This window comes from Octopus bimaculoides, chromosome 1 (genome assembly GCF_046866305.1).
Source record: "Octopus bimaculoides isolate indiv1 chromosome 1, ASM4686630v1, whole genome shotgun sequence".
NCBI lineage: Eukaryota > Metazoa > Mollusca > Cephalopoda > Octopoda > Octopodidae > Octopus > Octopus bimaculoides.
Genome location: NC_142928.1, coordinates 107,941,078 through 107,962,167, shown reverse-complemented (window position 1 = coordinate 107,962,167; position 21,090 = coordinate 107,941,078). Strand labels below are relative to the sequence as shown.

Sequence of the window (21,090 nt, the reverse complement as noted above, 5' to 3'; positions counted from 1 at the left end):
TAGCCCATACTTTCTGCACAACTCCCAGTGTATTTGCACTGCCAGTTTTTTCATGGCATTTTTGTACTCCTTTTGGGTCAGTTTTGAGCATCCAATTATATGTCTAACTGCCTCAAATGATTTTCCACATAATCTACACAAAGGTGATACTGCTGTCTTATCAATGCTTCACATAATTCAGTTGGTTCATAAAGCTTGTTGTTGAACAGCAAGAATCAGTTTTTCTGCTTCCTTCTTTAAAAAATATGTCTTAACCATCTCCAGGATTCTTCATCAGCTTTCTGGAAAAAACTCTCTATGTAGGACTTTCTCTTTCCAGTTGATGATCTTTTCTCTATTAGTCCTCATTTTGTACACCTGGAGGGTTTCCCCCTTGTCACTGACCACCTTCTCACTCAGGGCAGTCTGCAACATTCTGTCATCACTATTCCTCAGATAGGCTGCATAAAATTATTCTCTATTCCAGCTTCTTTGTTCCACCTTTCTTCCTAGGTAAATAAAGCCTTGCTACATTACTTCTACAATGAAGGCAGCCATGCATAATCATTATCTTCCTAACTTTTCTGTCCATGCTGACCAGTTCCTCCCTTGTCTATTTCACAACTCCTACACAGCAGTGTATCACACTTACAGCTCAAGCATTAATGCCTCTAATTAGGTTTCCTCCTTTATCTTGGATTTACATAGCTTTTTTACGCCTTTGGTATATTCAGAAAAAATGTTTTCCTTCATCTTGGTGTTTGTCATTTGGCCTAATTGTAAAACACCAATGTACTTGTAAACCTCTCCACTCACTTCTTTTATGCGCTCATCATCTGGAAGTTGTACTCTACTGCTCTCTACTTTTGACCCTCTCCTCAGTTCAATAACAGCACAATTATTTAGACTAAATATCCTCTGGGTGTGATGAGAGAAAATTCATACTGTCTGAATAATGGAGTCCAGTTGACCTCTGTTAGCTCTGTAAAGCTTCAAATCATCCATAAACAGCAGGTGGTCTAGTGTTTTTCTGCAGTTTGTAACCAGTTTCCACCTTCCTCAGAACCATGGAGAATGGTAACATACCAAAATAAACAGCAGTGGTGACACAGCCTCTTTAAGAGATTCCCCTCTTAAAGTCAATTTGTTCCACCTGCTGTCAAAATTGTCTTGTAGTTCCTCTCACTTCTTGAATAAATATAACATATTTTTAGCTGCCCCAACCATATCCAGACATTATATAGAATCCAAGAGTGAGGAACCATATCATGTGCCTTTTATAGTCAATCCAAGCCATTGACAGGTTTGTCAATCTACTCCAAAGTTTCTCAAAACTGCCTTATCTATCAGCAACTGATCCTTTGTCCCTTCCAGCAGCCTTTCTGTTCATTTGCCAGCAGTTCATTTCTTTCAAGACGGTCATACAATTTCTTTCACATTATTGCAGTTAGAAAATTCCACATCATAGGTAAACAAGCAAGCAGACAATAATGATAATTATTATTATTATTATTATTATAGATGTCGCACAGTATACAATATCGTGAAGATTGAAGATGTTGTGTCCACCAGAGGTTTGTATTGTTTGCCAAATGACAAGGACCTCAGACAGTTCCAAGTAATGCTGACTTTTGCAATACATCTAGATTGCGGGGTATTTTCTAAAGTTTCCAAATGTTTTTTCAGATTGGGTGGTATTGAACCCAATGCTCCAGTGACAATAGGGATAACCTCCAAGTTTGACTCTCATGGCTGCCACATCTTAGCGATCTCAATTCTCAGCTCTCCATATTCATCAACCTTTTCACTTTCTTTCATGATGAAATGTTAACCTCCTGGCACTGCCACGTCAATTATTAGGCACTCTTGTTTTATTATCGTTATTATTATTGTTTTATTCCAGTCTTTTGGTTCTAAAAAGATTCATATCAAATTCACTGACTTATTTATGCAACCATAAGGCTATATCACAAATCTAAGATCGTATCTCGTGTTCAGTTGTTGGAAGTTGCAATGACCTTGCAGATAAAATATCTGAATGATATGAAAAATCATTACTTTCTGTCCTATTAATGACAATGTACAGTTTTCAAAGAAAGGCATTGGGTATTTATTCCATGTAATCAGAAACAGAGCTGAAATAACTCGAGATTGACATAGGATTCGAGGGTTTACACTGACAAATTAATTCCTTGTTTGAAAATTAATGAATGCAAATATCTAAAATGTTCTTCTGTTATTCAAAAATGTACTACTACAAAAAATGATATATTAAGATTAAAAAAATACTGATGCACTCAACACTTTTTCAATTAATGTCAAGATAGAAGTTGGATAGCAAAATCAATAGAATAACTTGGCAAATATCTAACTGATTAATAGCTGCAATGGTAAGAGAATATATGAATTTAAATATTTGTTCATATTCAAAGGACTTCTCTCTCTCACTATCTCTCATTCACACACACGCATACTGATGTAATATCAAATAAATTGCAAGTTATAAACAGATATTTTTAAATATTAAACATATATTTGAAATTAAAGAATGGATTAGATTTTCCTATGATCATTTCAGAATTATGTAGCAGAGCTAACAATAAATTTTTTACCTGTTGTGATTTATAACTATCAGGTGAGTAACCATCTCTAAAGTATACAACAGCAATTTCTAAACCATCTCTACAAAGAAAAAAAATTGACTATACATGATAACTGAAAATTATCGTGAAATAGCACATCTCGAAACCTATTAAATATATTCATGGTTTTGGTAAATTAATGTATTTTACTGATGCACATATAAGATTCATTATAACTGAGAAGATATTGTTGGACTAACAAATGATTTTATTACAAAGGAAGACAAACCACTCTACAAGTGGGAGAAATGGAACATATGTCCAGTAGTTAGGTAGAATTAGATCTTATAAAACCTTATATACAAATAAGAATTAATAAGATTTCCTTCTGCATACTTCCTAGCTAATAAATTTTCCAAGTGAACCGCATTGTGTTAACTTATATGAACACACAAGAACTTGTGGTGATAATATTAGTAAACCACAAGGTGGTGAGGTGGCAAAATCATTAGCATGCCTAACAGCAGTTCATCTGTCTTTATGTTCTGAGTTTAAGTTCTGTTGAAGCCAACTTTTCCTTTCATCCTTTCGGTGTTGATAGAATAAGTACCAGTTGAACACCAGGGTCAATATAATCGACTTACTCCCTCCCTAAACTTGCTGGCAGTGTGCCAAAATTTGAAACCAATATTAGTAAACCAGTTGTTTTAAAATACTTCATTGTTCTGAGTTCAATCCATATCAAAGATGACTACTTTTCATTTCCCTGAGGGTCAGCAGAAATAATTACCAATAATATATGAAGTAAGTTCAATTAAATTCCTCTCAATAAAATAAGTCATCTAGGCAGCAAGCTGGCAGAACCATTAACATGCAGGGCAAAATGTTCTGAGCTCAAATTCTGTCAAGGTCAACTTTGTCTTTCATCTTTTTGGGTGGGGTCCATAAAATAAGTATCAGTTGAACACTGGGGTTGATATAATCAATTTACTCCTCCCCCAAATTGCTGGCCTTGTGCCAAAAATTGAAATCAGTAAAATAAATCTTCTACATGCTCTAAGTACAAAATTGTCAGTGGCAATATCACTTTTATAAACAAGAGTTATGTTGTATGCAAAAGGAAATAAAGTTTACAATCCAAAAATTCAAATTCCAGCAGTTTCATTGCTGTTCTGTAACACAGGAATGGCGCTATCTAAAATGTTAGATTTTTCTGCTTATAGTACATCCAAAATATCCCACTTTCATATTTTTTGTTTTTCTGAATTACACACCACCACCACTACTAGCATAGCCGATTTTTAGTAATTATCCATTTGTAATAGGATTTTATTTCAGTGTTTTAATACATATATAATGCTTAGCCTGATAAATGCACTGCCATAATAAATATGAAAAACAGGTAAACATATACACTTACAATAGCTTCAGAACACCTTTAGTAAATTAGAAAAGGTACACAAAGGAAAGATAATTGCCATTAAATGGCTTTAGATAGAACAGACTTGAAAGGAACAATGGAATTTAAGACGTGTACAAATTTGTGCACACATATGAATGTGTTTGTGACTTAAACATATGTACGAGTATTTCCATTTTGTAATATAGAACTCAAGAAAATTATAAAACTAAAACTCACATAATAAGCTTATTTTCTTCATTCAAATATCCCTTCTGACAAATATCTTCCAATGATTGACGAATGATTGATATTTTGGGATTGATTTCAAAAATGGCATGCTCCACGAATTTTTGGTCAAATATATTTCGTTCACAAGATGAAACTATAAACAGAACTACCGAACTGCAACATAATTATAAAATAAAGAACGTTTCTTAAATGTAATAAATTCTAAATAGTAAATGCATACGAAACAAATATGAAGTATATAACATGTCTAACAATATTTTCAAGCTTTACTAAGGTTAATCAGAATAATTCTTACCACAGCAGTATAAATTACACATATTTTATATTTTAAAACTTGATTTTCAGTGAAGCACAAAGCAGTATTAAGCTAAATTTTTCAACCTTATGAAACTAATCTTTTCCCATTAATTGCTGGTAGGGATACCATATTTTGTTTTGCAGCCATAATATACTATCAAGTATACTAAAGGTTTACAACTCAAAACAGTATCCTACTGCGTTAGTAGTGCGATTTAATCACTTTTAAGTGTATCTCTATTGATTTTCCCTACAGATTTTCTGGCCCTAACTTCTATAGAGAATCTGTAGGAATAGGAATAACATCTTTTCACATATCAATGAAGCTAAATAAATGATAAAAGAAGAATTGTTAAAAAAAATTTACGTATTATTTTTTTCATCTGCAATTCAACCCAGATCAATAAATCAATTATTATCATTGGACATTCAAAGTTTTATACCTTATATAATAGTATATGAAAATACAAAAATGGCATAAAATTATGATTAAAGATTAATTATTTCTGAAATATTTCACTAAATATTTTTCATAGTCTTGTCTAGAATAATAACATCTGCTTATTAAGAATATTTTTATCATTTAGCTTTAAATGAGCCTTTATCAAGGCAACCGGTAACCAAAGACATTCCAAATATTTTCTGATGTGTTTTTTGAAGATGGTAAGGTATGATTTGAGTTTGGTTGCTATTTCAAGCAAGTCAACCCACTACATACAGGCATAATATTAGCTCATGTACTTTTTGAAGATGGTGTTGTAGATGTAGCTGTTGAACTGTCTTCATATGCAGTTGTAAATATTGTGAAGGCTTGAGTATGCAACAGTAAGTAACAATAATTTACTTACTTTGCATTACCATAAAGATTCCATGCTTCAACCATTCCTCTAGCAAGTCCATTTGCTGGATTATTGTTAGGAACCTACAAGTGAAAAACACGAGATAGAGCATTGAAGAGATAAGAGAAAATGAGTACAATTGGAAGGAGAAAAACGGTCTGATAAGAGAAAAAGGGGAGATGGGGAGGAAGAAAAACACGTTTGTCATGTAAATATTTAATGCAATAAAGTATAACAAATAAAAGACGGAATGATTTAGAATCAGATTTAAGTGTCTATACCTGTGTTTCTCAACATTTTTTTACTCTTGTATAACCCTTAAAATAGATTACATGTCTCAAGGAACTCCTGCACAAAGAAAATCATATATCATATCTTTCTCATATATTTTCATTGTGGAAAATATCACATATACATATATACATACATACATACATATATATATATATATATATATATATATATATATATATATATATATATATTTGAAAAGATTTGTAGAGGTAACACACGATTAATTAGATATTTATGAAAAACAAGAAAGTAGCATTTTCATTCTTGTTTTTCATAAATATATATATGTCCAACCCATGCTAGCATGGAAAGCGGATGTTAAATGATGATGATATATATATATATATATATAAGTATCGTTTCATCGTTTAACGTCTGCTTTCCATGCTAGCATGGGTTAGACGATTTGACTGAGGACTGGCGAACCAGATGGCTGCACTAGGCTCCAATCTTCTCTGGCAGAGTTTCTACAGCTGGATGCCCTTCCTAACGCCAACCACTCCGAGAGTGTAGTGGGTGCTTTTACGTGCCACCAGCATGCAGGCAAGTCAGGCAGTACTGGCAATGGCTACACTCAAGTGGTGTTTTTTACATGCTACATGCACAGGAGCCAGTCCAGCAGCACTGGCAATGACCTCGCTCGAATGTTTTTTCCCCGTACCACCGGTACAAGTGCCAGTAAGGCGACACTAGTAACGATCACACTCAAATGGTGCTATTTACGTACATTGAAACAGTTCAACCATAGAACATTTATAGGAGACATTAACAAATGTTTATCATCACTCAAGAGATGTCAATGTGAAGGTAAATAGGAACAGACAGACAGACACAAAATTAACTTCCATACAGTTTTATCTTGAAAATTTTATCCACAAGGTATTTGTTAGCTTGAGGCTATATTAGAAGACACGAGGCAAACTTTTTAACCACATGACCATACCTATGCTTATAATGATGATAAAAATAAAGAAAGTGATTATATTAGTTTAAATTACATTATCTATATTAGAATCTTAGTTGGGAAAAGTTTTGAGTGTTGAAACGGATATTGCATTTCATCAGAGTTATTTTTGCCATTTTTAAATAGATGTACCATAAAAATGAATTATTTTCTCTTTACAGTCAATAATCTTAAAGCCTTTTATAATACATCCATAAACTGGTTGCTGATTCTTTATTACATTGTTTCACTAGAATAACATTTAAAAAGAAACCAAAATTCATTTGAAATTTTCAGGTGGGTCAAGAGAGAAAAGTAAATCTCTCTTAATATTACTAAAATTAAGAAATATCATTATAACATTGGAAAAAACATTGCTACTCCTATTAATGTTGCCTTAAAAATTAGAAATAATCTTTACCTGATTTTCATTTTCATAATATCCTGCCTGTGCCATTGAATATCTGCATTAAAAATAAACATTTCTAAGTACATGATTTGTATGTTATGAAATTCATGGTATGAAAGACATTGTGCCTTATGAAGGAAATGACAGAGGTGCTTTGCTGTAAAGAAAACTTGTCCACCACAGCAGAATTGATATTCTAAACCACTTTGGTTAATGCTTGGCTGTGAGGGTCTCTGGCCCATGCCCTCCAGTACCCTCTCTGCCTCATCAACCATCTTCCTCCCCTAACACCCTTCACTTCTTAATCACCTGAGAACAGAATAGGCATATACTACATCCCTGTGCTTTCTTTGTTACTTCCTTCCCCACTCCAAACCACTTTCATTTCTCATTATCTTCTCCTGCCTACTATCTCCTCCAATCACTGTTTTTCTGTACCTTTTCTTGCCCGTGTTGTTCCTCACCATTAATACCTCACTTATCTGGTATCACCTTCAATGACCCCCACCTCTCCTATATTTCACTCTATCATTTGCCTCTCTGTATCAACCCACTTATTCTCCCCCCCCCCAATGTCCCACAAAGACATGTCCTGACACATCTTCACCATGATCTCTCACACTATTGCTCTCCTTATCTTACTCTCTAACTCACCTTCTTCCTTTTCAATTGGATTATCCACATATCTGCTTTGCAGCAACACACCTATTCCTGTCTCTTTATACTTCTGATCTCTCATCAAACTGGCACAAAGCCACCCCCATCCTCACTATAACTCCTTCCTCCCAGTTGAAGGGGGTTTTGTCTTGCAAGTTACTAAATGACCCTGTCAGTGCTGGTACCATATAAAAAGCACTGATGCTGGTCACACAAAAAAGGCACCCAGTACAGTCTGCAAAGTGATTGGTGCTAGGAAGAACATCCAGCCATAGAAAACATGCTAAATCAGACAACAGAATATAATGCAGCTCCCAGCCTTACTTGCTCCTATAAAACTGTCCAACCCATGTCAGCATAGAAAACAGATGTTAAATGGTGATGATGTTATGGATTAACTGTTAACTAACAAACAGAGGTCCTATTAGTCTGAGTTTATGTTGTAAAAAAAATATCTAACTTATGTATTAACATGTGTTAACTTAATTCTTTATATTGTATTAATTTATGCATTGCCTTGATTACTTACACTATATTAATTTATGGCCTATAAAAATGTATTTAATATAGACTTCATAACTGTTAACTATTTATGAAATAGTGTAAAAAATCTTCTCAAGCATTATCATTAACCATTTAGCATTCAGATTATTCTGTCAAATGTAATGTTTACTTATTCACATTGTTAATGAGATATTATCTTGTAGCTTCGAAATTCTGATGATGTGATTGTTTATTTTTAGAATAACATTGAAGAGTGGGTGTGAGAGACTGGATCAGACCAGTTTGAACATAAAATGGGTTAGAATATTTGGGCTTGAGTGGACATGGCTGGTTTAAATGTTAAAGATTTAAGACATCACTAGACTCAGTTTGACTGCCTCAAAAGTAAAAAATAAATAAAAGCATATAAAAACATAAAACTCAGTATCCCATACCTGTGTACAGAAACCATGTTTGTTGCTAAACCAGCAAAACTAGATGCAATTGTATTGGTTTCGACCTGCTTTAATTGAAGATGTTTAGCAAAATCTTTAATGGCTAGACTGGAAGATCCTTTATCACAGTGAAGCATGTAATCACTGCGAAATATTCCAAGGTTTAAATGCTAAAACAGAAGAAAAAAAGAAAGAAAAAAGAATTTTGAATAAATAAAGTAATATTGGGAAATTATTCAAATATCACCAACCACTAAATATTTAAAGAACTACAAAAGGAAAAACTATCCTTTTTCTTTTTTTGACAAAACTCGGTAACTGAAAAAAGATGTATTCTAGTAACTCTTAGATGTCTAGAAAAGTCAGCAGTGTTCTCAAATAATTTGGGGTTATAAATTATTTAATTATGCATTTGACAAACATATACAAGAAAATAATATAAATAATGTAGTTTTAAATATCAATTATGAAATGTTTGTAATACAATCTGGCAATTGAAACATGATTACAGTTGTTTTACATCATCAGAGAACACCTTCTCCCTTTAGACACGTGTTCCTAAAACACTTGCTTCACCAGTGTAAGGTAACTTTGAGACACCATGATGTTTTGGTCTCACTGTGTATCTCCTCAGTCAAAGCAATCTTGCCAGACTGATGAATCTAACAAGAGCTTGAGCTTTTGTCTGTAGGAATTAGCAAATAAATTGTTTGATGTGTTGATGTCTTCCAAATAAATAATAATTCATAAAGTGCAAGAATGAGCAGATACATTAGCATCTGGATTCTTGCTGTTCTGTATGCATCCCATGAATTATTATCTCTTTGGCTGACATGTAGCACATATCTTCTTTGCCCCTGTAGCAGTAGATTAAGATCTACACCAGTCATTGAGTATGGCCCTCCCACTTGTATTATGTAATTCACTATGAGGGTGACTAGCCCATGTCCCATTCTACCAGATATTTTAAGCATCTCATGGGTAATTCTCGATGGACTGGGTACTTCTCCTGCTTCATTCCCTTACATGCCTTTATCCACCATATTGCTATCAACTTGAATGACTGATCCATATGTTGGATTCACTTTTTTCACCTATGCATTCGCCTATCCTCTTTCTTTTCAATATCAGTGAGAGCAAGAGTGCTGTTATCACTCCAAACACACTTCTCAACAAAATCTCAATCTTCTTTCCAACATTGCCTTGCAATCCAGAATACCATAAGCCTTTGATCCTCATGTCACAGAACATTGGCAAACTTCTTACTCTCAGCTTCTTTTCTAATGTCTAACTTCTCTTCTTGTAACATTATAATTATATTGTATAAATATATTATGATAAATATAATACTAACCTGCTTTCTTTTATCATCTTGCTTAAGTGTAGCTTCATAAATTTCCCACATGTTTTTAGTGAAATCATCAACTTCAATAACACTGAATTGTAAAATAATTATTACAGAGGTAGTATATCAAAACATACTTGTACTAATATTTTTATAGCATATTCAAAATTCTGATTCCAAGGAAGCTGAACAGACCTGTCTAAACTGTAACTGCTATTCCGCTATTGAATTATATTCTCTCTCTGGAGGTTGTGAGACCAAAATTATTTTAGCGCAAAATTAAATATAGAGCGGAACCTTGGTTTCTGAATATAATTCATTCTTGAAAGTCATTCATCACCTGAAAAGTTCATAAACCAAAACTATTTTTCCCCATAGGAAATTCAAGGCACCGTGGATTCATGCAAAGATATGAACTGAGTGAAAGTCAGAGAACAACTGATGTTCTTCCACTGATACTCTTAGCTTGTTGCTAATCATTGTTCCTGCTTGTGTATTCATTATTCCAGACACCATTCATAACCCAAGACATTTATGTTTAAAAATAAGTGTTCATAAACCGATTCATTTGTGATGAGAGGTGTTCATAAACAGAAGAACCACTGTATATTGTTGTGCATAGATAACTCATTTACTCATGTTGAGCAATATAATTTTGGGAAATATACATTTTTATTAGAAATGAAAACTAGAAATTTCTTTTCTCTTCACATCTGAATCAAAAGTCAATGGTTGTAATATGTCACTCATCATCATACTTTAACAACCACTTACCATGCTGGCATGGTTGGGATGGTCTGATCAGAGCTGACATGCCAGAGAGTTGCACTAGGTTCCAGTCTGATTTGGCTTGGTTTCTACAGCTAGATGCCCTTCCTAATGCCAACCATTTTACAGTGTGCTGGGTGCTTTTAACATAGCACCAGTATGAGTGCTTTTAATGTGGCACTGGTATAGGACTATTGTAGGCCAATCATCATTAGAAGAAGCAGCCTTAACAATACAACTGTGGAGGTCAGATCTTCTTCAGTCCAGTAAGGTACCAGATATCTCAATCCTTTGTCATTTCCTCAAAAAAGTTCAATGTCCTGAGGTTATCCTTCATCAAATTTCAATCAATTAGCTTACCTTATTTCAATTAATTAGCTCATCTATTTCAATTTATCACATACATATCAAAAGAGTCTAAGTTAATTCAATTACTTTATCATAGTAAAGTCTTCCCTTATAAATGGCAAGAAGTACTATCCTTGTAGGTTTGTCTTCCACTAACATACATCAAACATGATTGTAAAGTTTATTTATGGATAAAAACTCCTTTGTGAGGAAGAAATGGCTGCTTCATCATTATTAACCTGCATTTCAAAATGAAACAAAATAATTGGAAAAAAAAACACACAAAAATTTCATATGAATACATGTGTACTGTCTATTTCTTTTAATTTCAATATAATGTTCACTATGATATTCTCAAAAAATGCATTCTTTTTGAAGGATATTGCTTTGGAACAAACTTTGTGATAGCACTACCAAAGTTTCACCATTGTTGGTGTTACATTTTGAAAGGAAAAGCAACAATCTAATTTTCCTCAAAACTTCTATAGTATAGCACTTGTCCATAATTGCTAGATGAAGTCTTAAACTATATTTTTAAAATAATAGTCTATATTTACATTTATCAATTCATTTTGCAAGATTTCCAAAGTAAACTCATGTGTTGAAACAGATCTTGTATTCTGGAATGGTCATTTTATTTATTTATTTATTTAGCCAAATAAACACATACACTATATATATATTTTTTTTCTTCACTTGTTTATTACTGTTCTAATTTGTTTTATGCCCATTGTCCGGAAGTCTTTCATCACACATCTGTGACCTCTTCAGTGATACTTTACGTTTTCATGTGTGTTCTTGCACCACTTACTCCATTCTGTTCTTCTAAGATGTGTATCTTTATGTGTGCATGCATTTGTGTTTTTGGGTGGGGTATGTGTGTGTGTGTGTGTGTGCATGTGTGGGTATATGCTTGTGTGTGTGTGTCAGTTTTTAGCAGCAGTATGGCCTTCCCCTCAGCCCCATCCTCTCACCCCATTGTGCTGCTGCTGTCATCCTAAGACCCAAGAAAAAGAAATGGTACAGTTCCTGTATTCCTCTGTATATCTGTGTTCGCCCATGGTGTTGCCATCATGGTAGTTGTTTTTATTGCCCTTGTTGGCACCGCCACTACTGCTGAACGTGTTAGTTGTGTTGTTGACATCATTATGATCGTCCATGAAGTTTCATGTGTGTTTGTGTGTGCGTATGGGTTCACTTTGTATGTATCCATGCCCTTTATATAGTTTTATATAAAGCATGTTGGTAGAGCGCTGATGAGCTTTTCCCTTCTTTGGGCTCTCACCTACGTTCACCTATATGTTCTCCTATGCTGTGTGCTGTCTCTCCTATGTAGGTAGTTATCATGTTTCTGTACCATCCCTCAGTCATCATAAGATATACACTACATTCATAACCTTACAGTTAACTCATGGGTTCATCCTACATACGACACAATTGTGCTCCATACAGGGGGACTTATCAAAGGGATTGGTATTGCAGATCAGAGATTTTAAAGGGGAACCAGGCCTCTCTACTACTGTGACACTTATGAGAAAAAGAGATAGATTTATAAAAAAGAAAGTAAATAAATAAATATATATATATATATATATATATATATATATATATATATATATATATATATATATATATATATGCGAGTAAAAATAAATACAAAAAAGGTGGGGTTTTTTGTATGATTGTGTATAGAGGAATATATTATTTAGTTTAAAAGAGTTCCAACACTGTCTGTTTTTTATGTTTTATTTATATTCCTGCAGAACCAATGTGGGGTATAGAATATGGAATATACAATATATAATATAATATACAATATATAATATAAAATAAAATAAAATAAAAATGGATGGCACCATGAAAGAAAGTATTGAATGTAGATGAAATATTGAGTGTTCAATATAAAGGATCAAATATATAAATATATAAATATAAATATATAAAGGCGACTCAAGTTTCAGGGCTATTTCCCTTCGTCATGGCTGGTATGACAGACTTTAACAGACTATATATATATATATATATATATATATATATATATTTGCTACATACCTGTGATAAATGAAGGACAGGATTAGATAAAATAAATAAAACTATATAAAGGGCATGGATACATATGAAGCAAATCCATATACATACACACAAACACACACACATGAAACTTCAGGGATGGCCATAACGATATCAACAACACAACCAACACATCCAGCAGCAGGGGTGACATCAAAGATGGCAATAACAACAACAACTACTACGGTGGCAACACCATGGGTGAACACACAGAGAGGAACACAGGAACTGTACCATTTATTTTTTCTCGAGTCTTAGAACAGTAGCAGCACAATGGGGTGAGAGGATGATGCTGAGGAGTAGGCCACACTGTTACTAACAACTCTCTCTCACACACACACACACACAAGTATAAATACACACACACACACAAGTATAAATACACACACACACACACACACACATAAATATAAATACACACACACACATAAATGCATGTGTACATAAGGATGCACATCTTAGAAGAACAGAATGGAGTAAGTGGAGCAAGAACACACACGAAAATGAAAGGAGTCACTGAAGAGGTCACAGATGTGTGGTGAAAGATTTCTGGACAATGGTCATAAAACAAATTAGACCAGTAATAAATGAGTGAAGAAAAAAATATATATACAGTGCATGTGTTTATTTGGCAAAAAATAAATAAATAAAATTACCATCCTGAAGTACAACAAAGTCTATATTTAGTCATGACAAAAAAGGCAAAATAAAAAAAAATTACATACAATGTGAGGTAATAATGAAGTGTCAGAAAATACTCATAATTTTATTTAGCCATAAACTTTTTTTATGTATCCTTATGTTGGGTATATAATATAATGAAGCACTACTATTAATATTGCATGAGACACAATGCTCTATATCAATGGCTCACAGTGAACTGCATACCAACCCAAACTGCTGATGACTCAACAATTGTGTATGTAATAGAAATGTCTCAGTTCACTTTTATTCACATGGGGATGGCTGGAATCCTTCTGCAACACTTTTGCTGTAAAGCTGTAAGTCTCCAATCCTGTGTTGATTAGCTACTACAGGAAACTGCTTACCATCTTATGTCAGTACTATTTTCAGTGATGTTTTAAATTGTACATTTATTACTGTGGAAATATTCTCCAATATCTAAAATAAGGGAACCTTTGTGCAGTCACTAAAGCTACAACTGGATTGAGTAAACCACCCCTCAAACAACTGTCCACTATCTAAAAAAGTAACAGCAGTTTGAGAAATTGAATTATGAAAGCAATATACCAAAAAACAAAACCTAAGAGAGTCAAAGTACAAAGATAAAAGGTAAACAGAAGTGCAACAAGATCAATGGTAAATAAGAAAAGAAAAATGAAAAGCGATGTCCCTGTACAAAACAGTCAATAAGTTGAACTAATGAGGGAAGCTCTAAACAGTCACTCAATTTGCTAAAAATAGCAAGCAAATTTTGTCAAATTAGACCTTGCCAAAGAGAAAGGACATACTGGATATTCTATATATAAAAAGACAGGATGGTCACAACTGGAATGTCTTCCATCATAGATCTTCTCAGTCAGGACTGACTTGGGGCTATACTACATCAGTAGATAGTGAGAATACTGAGTATGCATCCCAATGCAAACAGAACTTTCATTTTAGATCCTTCTGTGCCATTCAGTACATTGGGTGGCGTTCCATGTAATTTTGACTGTCTTTAGGTCATCTTGAAATGTCCACCACCAAGCGATTTTTGGCCTACCCCTTTTATGTTTGCTGACTGGTGGTACCCAAGTCATGGCAATTTTTGAGTTCTGTTAATCAACCATATGGAGAATATGGCTACTCAGGTGGAATGAACATTCTGCTACAATCTCTTGCAGTGGTCATGACCTTACTCTTTTCAGAATCTCATTTGTGACACAGTCCCACAAGTTGACAGACACAAACAAAGAGACAACATGAAATATCAAAAATTGACATTAGCCTGTTCCAAATCATAGCATAACACAGAAAACCAGAATTATCATCATCATTACTTTTATATTAATACCCAACAGCATTAAGGGTTTTGCTGTACATTGAATCTTTGAAACTACAAAGAAATTCAGTACAATGATTGGTGAAAATACAACACTTTAATACACCCCTAAATTCCATCATTTAAAGATACATCAATACGCACAATGCCTGATGGTATAGAAATATAGATTAAACAAGAGGAGACACAATAGCATTACAATTAAACTCCCTATAGATCTTTAAGGAGCCATATGCCAACCTAAGTGCAATAAACTCCCCTCAGAAAAATTCAACAATCCCTGGGTAAAAATCTTTCAACCACATCATTGTCATCATCATCATAAATGACACACATCAACAAATAAAACAGAAACGCTTTCATAAACATATAAAAGCTTCAGTGGAACCAATTCTACCAAAAGATAGAATTACAGTTAGTGAAATTCAAGACTACAATTACCAACACAAAAACTGTAATACATACATTCAATAAAATAGTTATGGGGGAGCCAAAAATCAACAAAAACATATCCACAAGCAATACAGAAAAATACTGCCATAATTACACAACTGAAAAAAAACAAACAATATAACAAAATCTAGGGATCACTTAAATACATCAGAAATAAAATCAAATTATATAACTTAGCATCAAGCAATTAAATAATAAAAATTAAAATGATTGTGGCAATTGGGAACAGTAAACCTAAATGAAGAAGATGCTTGAAATAACAATCACAACAGTAGCAGCAGTGAAGGTAATCACTTCACTGACTTCAAAAAACTGGTATTCAACATTTATAAAAGAAATTAGATCAGTCACACTGATTACATATAAGATGAGTCATTTAACAACTAACCAAAATTAATCTATGATAAAGCATTATTTTGATAAAGTGGTAACACATTAATTTTTTTTTAAAGCATTATCTTAAAATAAAAGGTTCTATCTTCTATGCTCTATATCCTACTTTGATTTCATAACTGATTAAGCATTATATAAGTCCCATTATTAGACGCAGTGTATAAGTTCCTCTCACACCCTCCACTTAGTAGGTTACAGTACTTCACTGTAACTTAAATAATGTTTAGCTTCAATATATGTCAGAATATTTTCTTAATAGAATTCATTATATTTACACTCCACCAACCTTTTTGTTACCATATTTCTCATTAATTTTTAACGTAATGAAGAGTTTGTAGGGATTTAGTAAATTACATATATTTTTCATTATGAAGGTTGTGTTTAAATAGAATTTAAGAAAAGATTCTAACGAAAAATATGACAAGTTTTTGTTTGAATATGAACATCTAAAATAGTTGTTTTGTATCAAATAATCGGAGATGATCTTATGTTGAATCAAATGAGTTAAATAAAAAGTAATGATTAAGAAATTTTAGGAATTAATTTTGAAAATAAAAAATATGCAACATATCATTTAAAAGTTCTTTAAGGAGAAACAGAAATTACCTTGTAGAACAATTTATTTAAATGATCATAATATTACAATATATTTACCAACAGACAATTCAGTTGCTTATATTTCACCACTACATTTGAAATTAGTCTTTTACCATCTGAAGTATGTTTAACTCATTACTTACTTAAATCACCAAAATCCTTATATGAAACACAAAAGGGGAAACTTCAGCTTTTTAAATAAACTGTTTATTAATTGTTATTTTATTACTATATCAGATTTTATTAGAACCAACAACTGGAATAGCATTTAAGAAAAATGGGAAAGATGGCTATCTACTGGACATGTAACACAAAAACCATCTTAATCATGTTTATTTTCCACTTACGAATACCAGCCTCTGCAGCAGCCGGGTGATTCATTGTGAACTTACAAACATATTTATCTGCATACAAAAACACTTGTGTAATTAAAGAACGACAACAACAAAAAGGTAAACTGAGTACATCCCACTTAAAGGTAGATGCAAATAGAAACAGCTTCCATGCTCAAAATACATAATGCATTATCTATGATGATGAGATACAAACTCATAGCAAATCAAGCAAACAGCTGGTACCTGTGTCCAATGAGAACTGTTGTCTTACTTTCTTAATATAAAACAAGTAAAACCTTTTATTAAAAAATCCTTTCAAACAAGAAATAAGAATAAAAACTAAGACAAAGACTGATATTTATCAGTTCTTCAATCAATGTTACTCATAATAAACTAATGTTCTAATCGGCAGAAGGATTCATTCCTTATCCACTGAAAGCAACTAAGTCCAAGAATAAGTTAATGTTTTGGCACTCTGCAAATCACAGGAACATTAACATCTTAACTTGTTTAAAACTACCTTTATTTTGTCGAGTGCAAAAGTATTTGCCAAGGATGTATTACCCCATCTTCATTTAGTTATTTTAGAGGTTTGAAAATGTCTGAAATCTAGTTATTTAATTAATTTAACTTTAATTCTATATACTTTCGTATATAGAATTGAAGCTGGATTATTTGAATTATTTTCTTTTCAAATAGATTTATATAAAGTACAAAAGTTATGAACCTTGTTCATCATCATCATCATTTAGCACCCATATTCCATGTTGATATGGGATGAACAGGTTGACAGAATCCAACAGGTCAGAGGACTGTGCCAAGCTTCAATGTCAAATATAGTTTCTATGGTTGGATGCTCTTCCTAATGCCAACCATCTTACTGAGTGTACTGGGTACCTTTTTTGTGTCATTAGTGTGGGTGAGGTTGCCAAGTAGCTTGCAAGATAAAACTCCTTGTTTGAGGTAAATGGTTTATGTGAGACATTGAAAGGCAAGAGTCTAACAGAGGAATAGGAACATCGGTCTTGCAGTAGAGGAGATACATGGCTACACCAGCTGGAAAAGGAGACAATCTATGCTCAAAAAGTTATATCAAAAGGACTTATTTTAAATTAATATTGATTTTATTTGATAGGTGATAGATGAAAGAGAGAGTATAGTAATCTTTAACAATATAGGCATAGGAATGGCTGTGTGGTAAGCAGCTTGCTTCCCAAGTACATGGTTCCGGGTTCAGTCCCACTGCATGGCACCTTAGGCAAGTGTCTTTTACTATAGGCTCAGGCCAACCTTGTGAATGGACTTAGTAAACTGAAACTGAAAGAAGCCAGTCGTGCAGTGAAGAATTCCAGGTAGAGGTAGGGGTCCACCAAGGCTCAGTCCTCAGTCCCCTCCTATTTATCATAGTCCTCCAAGCAATAACACAGGAATTCAAGACGGGATGCCCCTAGGAGCTCCTCTATGCTGATGACCTTGCCCTAATTGCTGAGTCACTATCAGAACTAGAGGAGAAGTTTCAGGTGTGGAAGCAAGGACTAGAATCGAGGGGCCTTAGAGTCAACATAGCTAAAACCAAAGTCCTAATAAGTAGGAAGATAGATAAGACACAAACCTCTTCAGGTAGATGGCCCAGCTCGATCTGTAGAAAAGGCGTAGGTAGAAACGCCATAAGATGTACCCAGTGTAAGCTATGGACACGTAAAAGGTGCAGCAATATCAAAGGAAGGCTAACTAGCAAGATAGTTTTTGTATGTGGCAGATGCTCAGGAGCAATAAACACTGAGAATGTGCAGAAAACAACCTTTGTCACACTCCAGGGAGAAAAACTAGACGTAGTTGATAGCTTCCACTACCTAGGTGACCAAGTTTGTAGCGGGGGAGGGTGCGCTGAAAGTGTAGCTGCTAGAATAAGAATAGCCTGGACAAAGTTTAGAGAACTCTTACCTCTGCTGGTGACAAAGGGCCTCTCAGTCAAAGTAAAAGGCAGACTGTATGACGCATGTGTATGAACAGCCATGCTACATGGCAGTGAAACATGGGCCGTGACTGCTGAGGACATGCGTAAGCTCGCAAGGAATGAAGCCAGTATGCTCCGATGGAAGTGTAATGTCATTGTGCATACTCGACAGAGTGTAAGTACCTTGAGAGAAAAGTTGAAAAGTGCCACACCCTAGCATCTGTGCTAATGGAGCAAATAACTGTAGTTCTTAGAGCCATTTGGTGTCTATTTCTAGCATGTGGTGCTATTCATTAGTGCCCTTATTATTATAATTTTATTTATTTAATTATAATTATATAATTGTAATTTATATAATTATATAATTGTAATTTATATAATTATATATACATATATTGTCCCCCCACCATCACCTGACAACCAACGTTGGTGTGTTTACATACCAGTAACTTAGCAGTTTGGCAAAAGAGGCCAATAGAATAAGTACTAGGCTAACAAAGAATAAGTCCAGGGGTCAATTTGTTTGACTAAAGGTGGTGCTCCAGCATGGCTGCAGTCAAATGATTGTAACAAGTAAAACAATAAAAGAACTGACACTTTTATGTAGATCTTGGCAAAATATGGTGGCTGAAGATCAGTATTAAAAATCAAATTCTGTGTATTTTATGCACTGAAATTCAAGTTGCTGAAATTATCAAATATCGTTTTTCATGAGTCAAAATCTACATATTTATAGATTAGAATTTAAGTAGTTAAAAATGATCAAATACCTTTTTAGTGAGTTGCAGAGAAAATTATAATCATGTGCAACTTTGTGAATTAGTAAATTAAAATCAACTTGCACAGAGTAGGCTTCTTCAAGCAAAGAACGCAAGATTACAGATGGAAACAAAGCAAAAGGTGCATGATCAGAACAGTAAGATGAAGCAACAGATCCTTTTGTTCCCATTAATATTCCTGCAACAAAATAATAGCATTTTTTATGTAAATAATAACAAAGAGTCAGGGAACATATATTTATATGTTATATTAATGGTTTCTTATTATGAAACCAATATATTTTATATAGGGCTGCAAGGAGAAGTGCTCAGAAAAATTGAGACAAGAGTAAAATATTAGTTATAGAATAAAAACGCTGGGTTAACGACTCAACATATCACACCCCCTCAATGAACATATATAAGATATACAACATAATCCATCAAACATAAGGAATAGGAAGATATAACATAAGAAAAATAATGTAAGAAGAAATAAGAAATAAAAGAATAAGAAATATATAAGAAGTAAGATGCAAGAAATAGAACATAGTATAAAATGTTATACACGAATATATTATTTCAACCGATAACATACAAATAAATTTGAGTTAAAGGCATAACACAATACACATATATATCATTTCATAGAAGTTAAAATTAATACTAATACGATTAAAAATTTCAAATATATAATATAATGTAGGTCGATATAAAGAATAAAATAAAATAAAATAAAGAAATGAGGTACCATAAAGTAGTCCATCGGTTAAAAATCAAGGACAGAAATGATTTAACACCATTTAGAGTTAAAACACAAAGTTCTACATCCCCCTTCGGGCACATTTTACAACTCAAAACCAGTAGACATCAATAGGTAAGTCCGCACCAGTTAGGCATATACAAGAGTGAATAACATGCACCCAGCAGGTATGAGCAGGTAAAACATGTAAAATTGAATTCCGCTCACCATGTCCAAAAGTTCACAACACATGGGTCAAAAATACAAATACAGCACCCAGCACGAAAACCATGTACAACACCTATACCCATTTCGGGGGTACACCACTGTATTCCAAACACAACAGAGTGCAAACTGGTGATGACCCCCCTTGTCAGGGTAAACTTACATACAAATGTCACAACATGCACGAAGGGAGAAAGTAATTTTTAGATAAGAGTAAATTTATATAGTCAATATGGACCAGCCTTAGACAAGCCTATGCAAATAATGGAAAGATTAAAAAAAAAAAAAAAATTGCTATTTTAGAATAGTCAAACAGGCTGCAGTATCAAAACCAATCTTCGAGGTTTCAAATCACCCTAACGCAAACTATTACACTTGTTATTATCTATTGTTTTTAAATTTATTTTTTATTTCTATACAGTTTCAGGAAGGTGGAGGAAAACTTATGGTTGCAGAAGGGGATTACTTTGGTGAATTTATTTAAGGTTTTTGGTTCAAAAGACCT

General features: G+C 33.5%; 1 protein-coding gene across 2 annotated transcripts in view; it reads right to left on the bottom strand.

Moving 5' to 3' along the window:
- The window catches only part of LOC106868294 (glutathione synthetase), a 66,315-nt gene that overhangs the window by 16,740 nt on the left and 28,485 nt on the right, over positions 1-21,090 (bottom strand). For both annotated transcript variants that reach the window (XM_089355863.1, XM_089355860.1), the window contains exons 3-9: positions 19,631-19,817; positions 9,944-10,025; positions 8,590-8,759; positions 7,007-7,049; positions 5,358-5,431; positions 4,201-4,365; positions 2,592-2,661 (exon numbers count right to left, since the gene is read on the bottom strand). In XM_089355863.1, the coding sequence (XP_089211989.1) occupies positions 2,592-2,661; positions 4,201-4,365; positions 5,358-5,431; positions 7,007-7,049; positions 8,590-8,759; positions 9,944-10,025; positions 19,631-19,817 (791 nt within the window). The remainder of the gene's footprint in view (positions 1-2,591; positions 2,662-4,200; positions 4,366-5,357; positions 5,432-7,006; positions 7,050-8,589; positions 8,760-9,943; positions 10,026-19,630; positions 19,818-21,090) is intronic.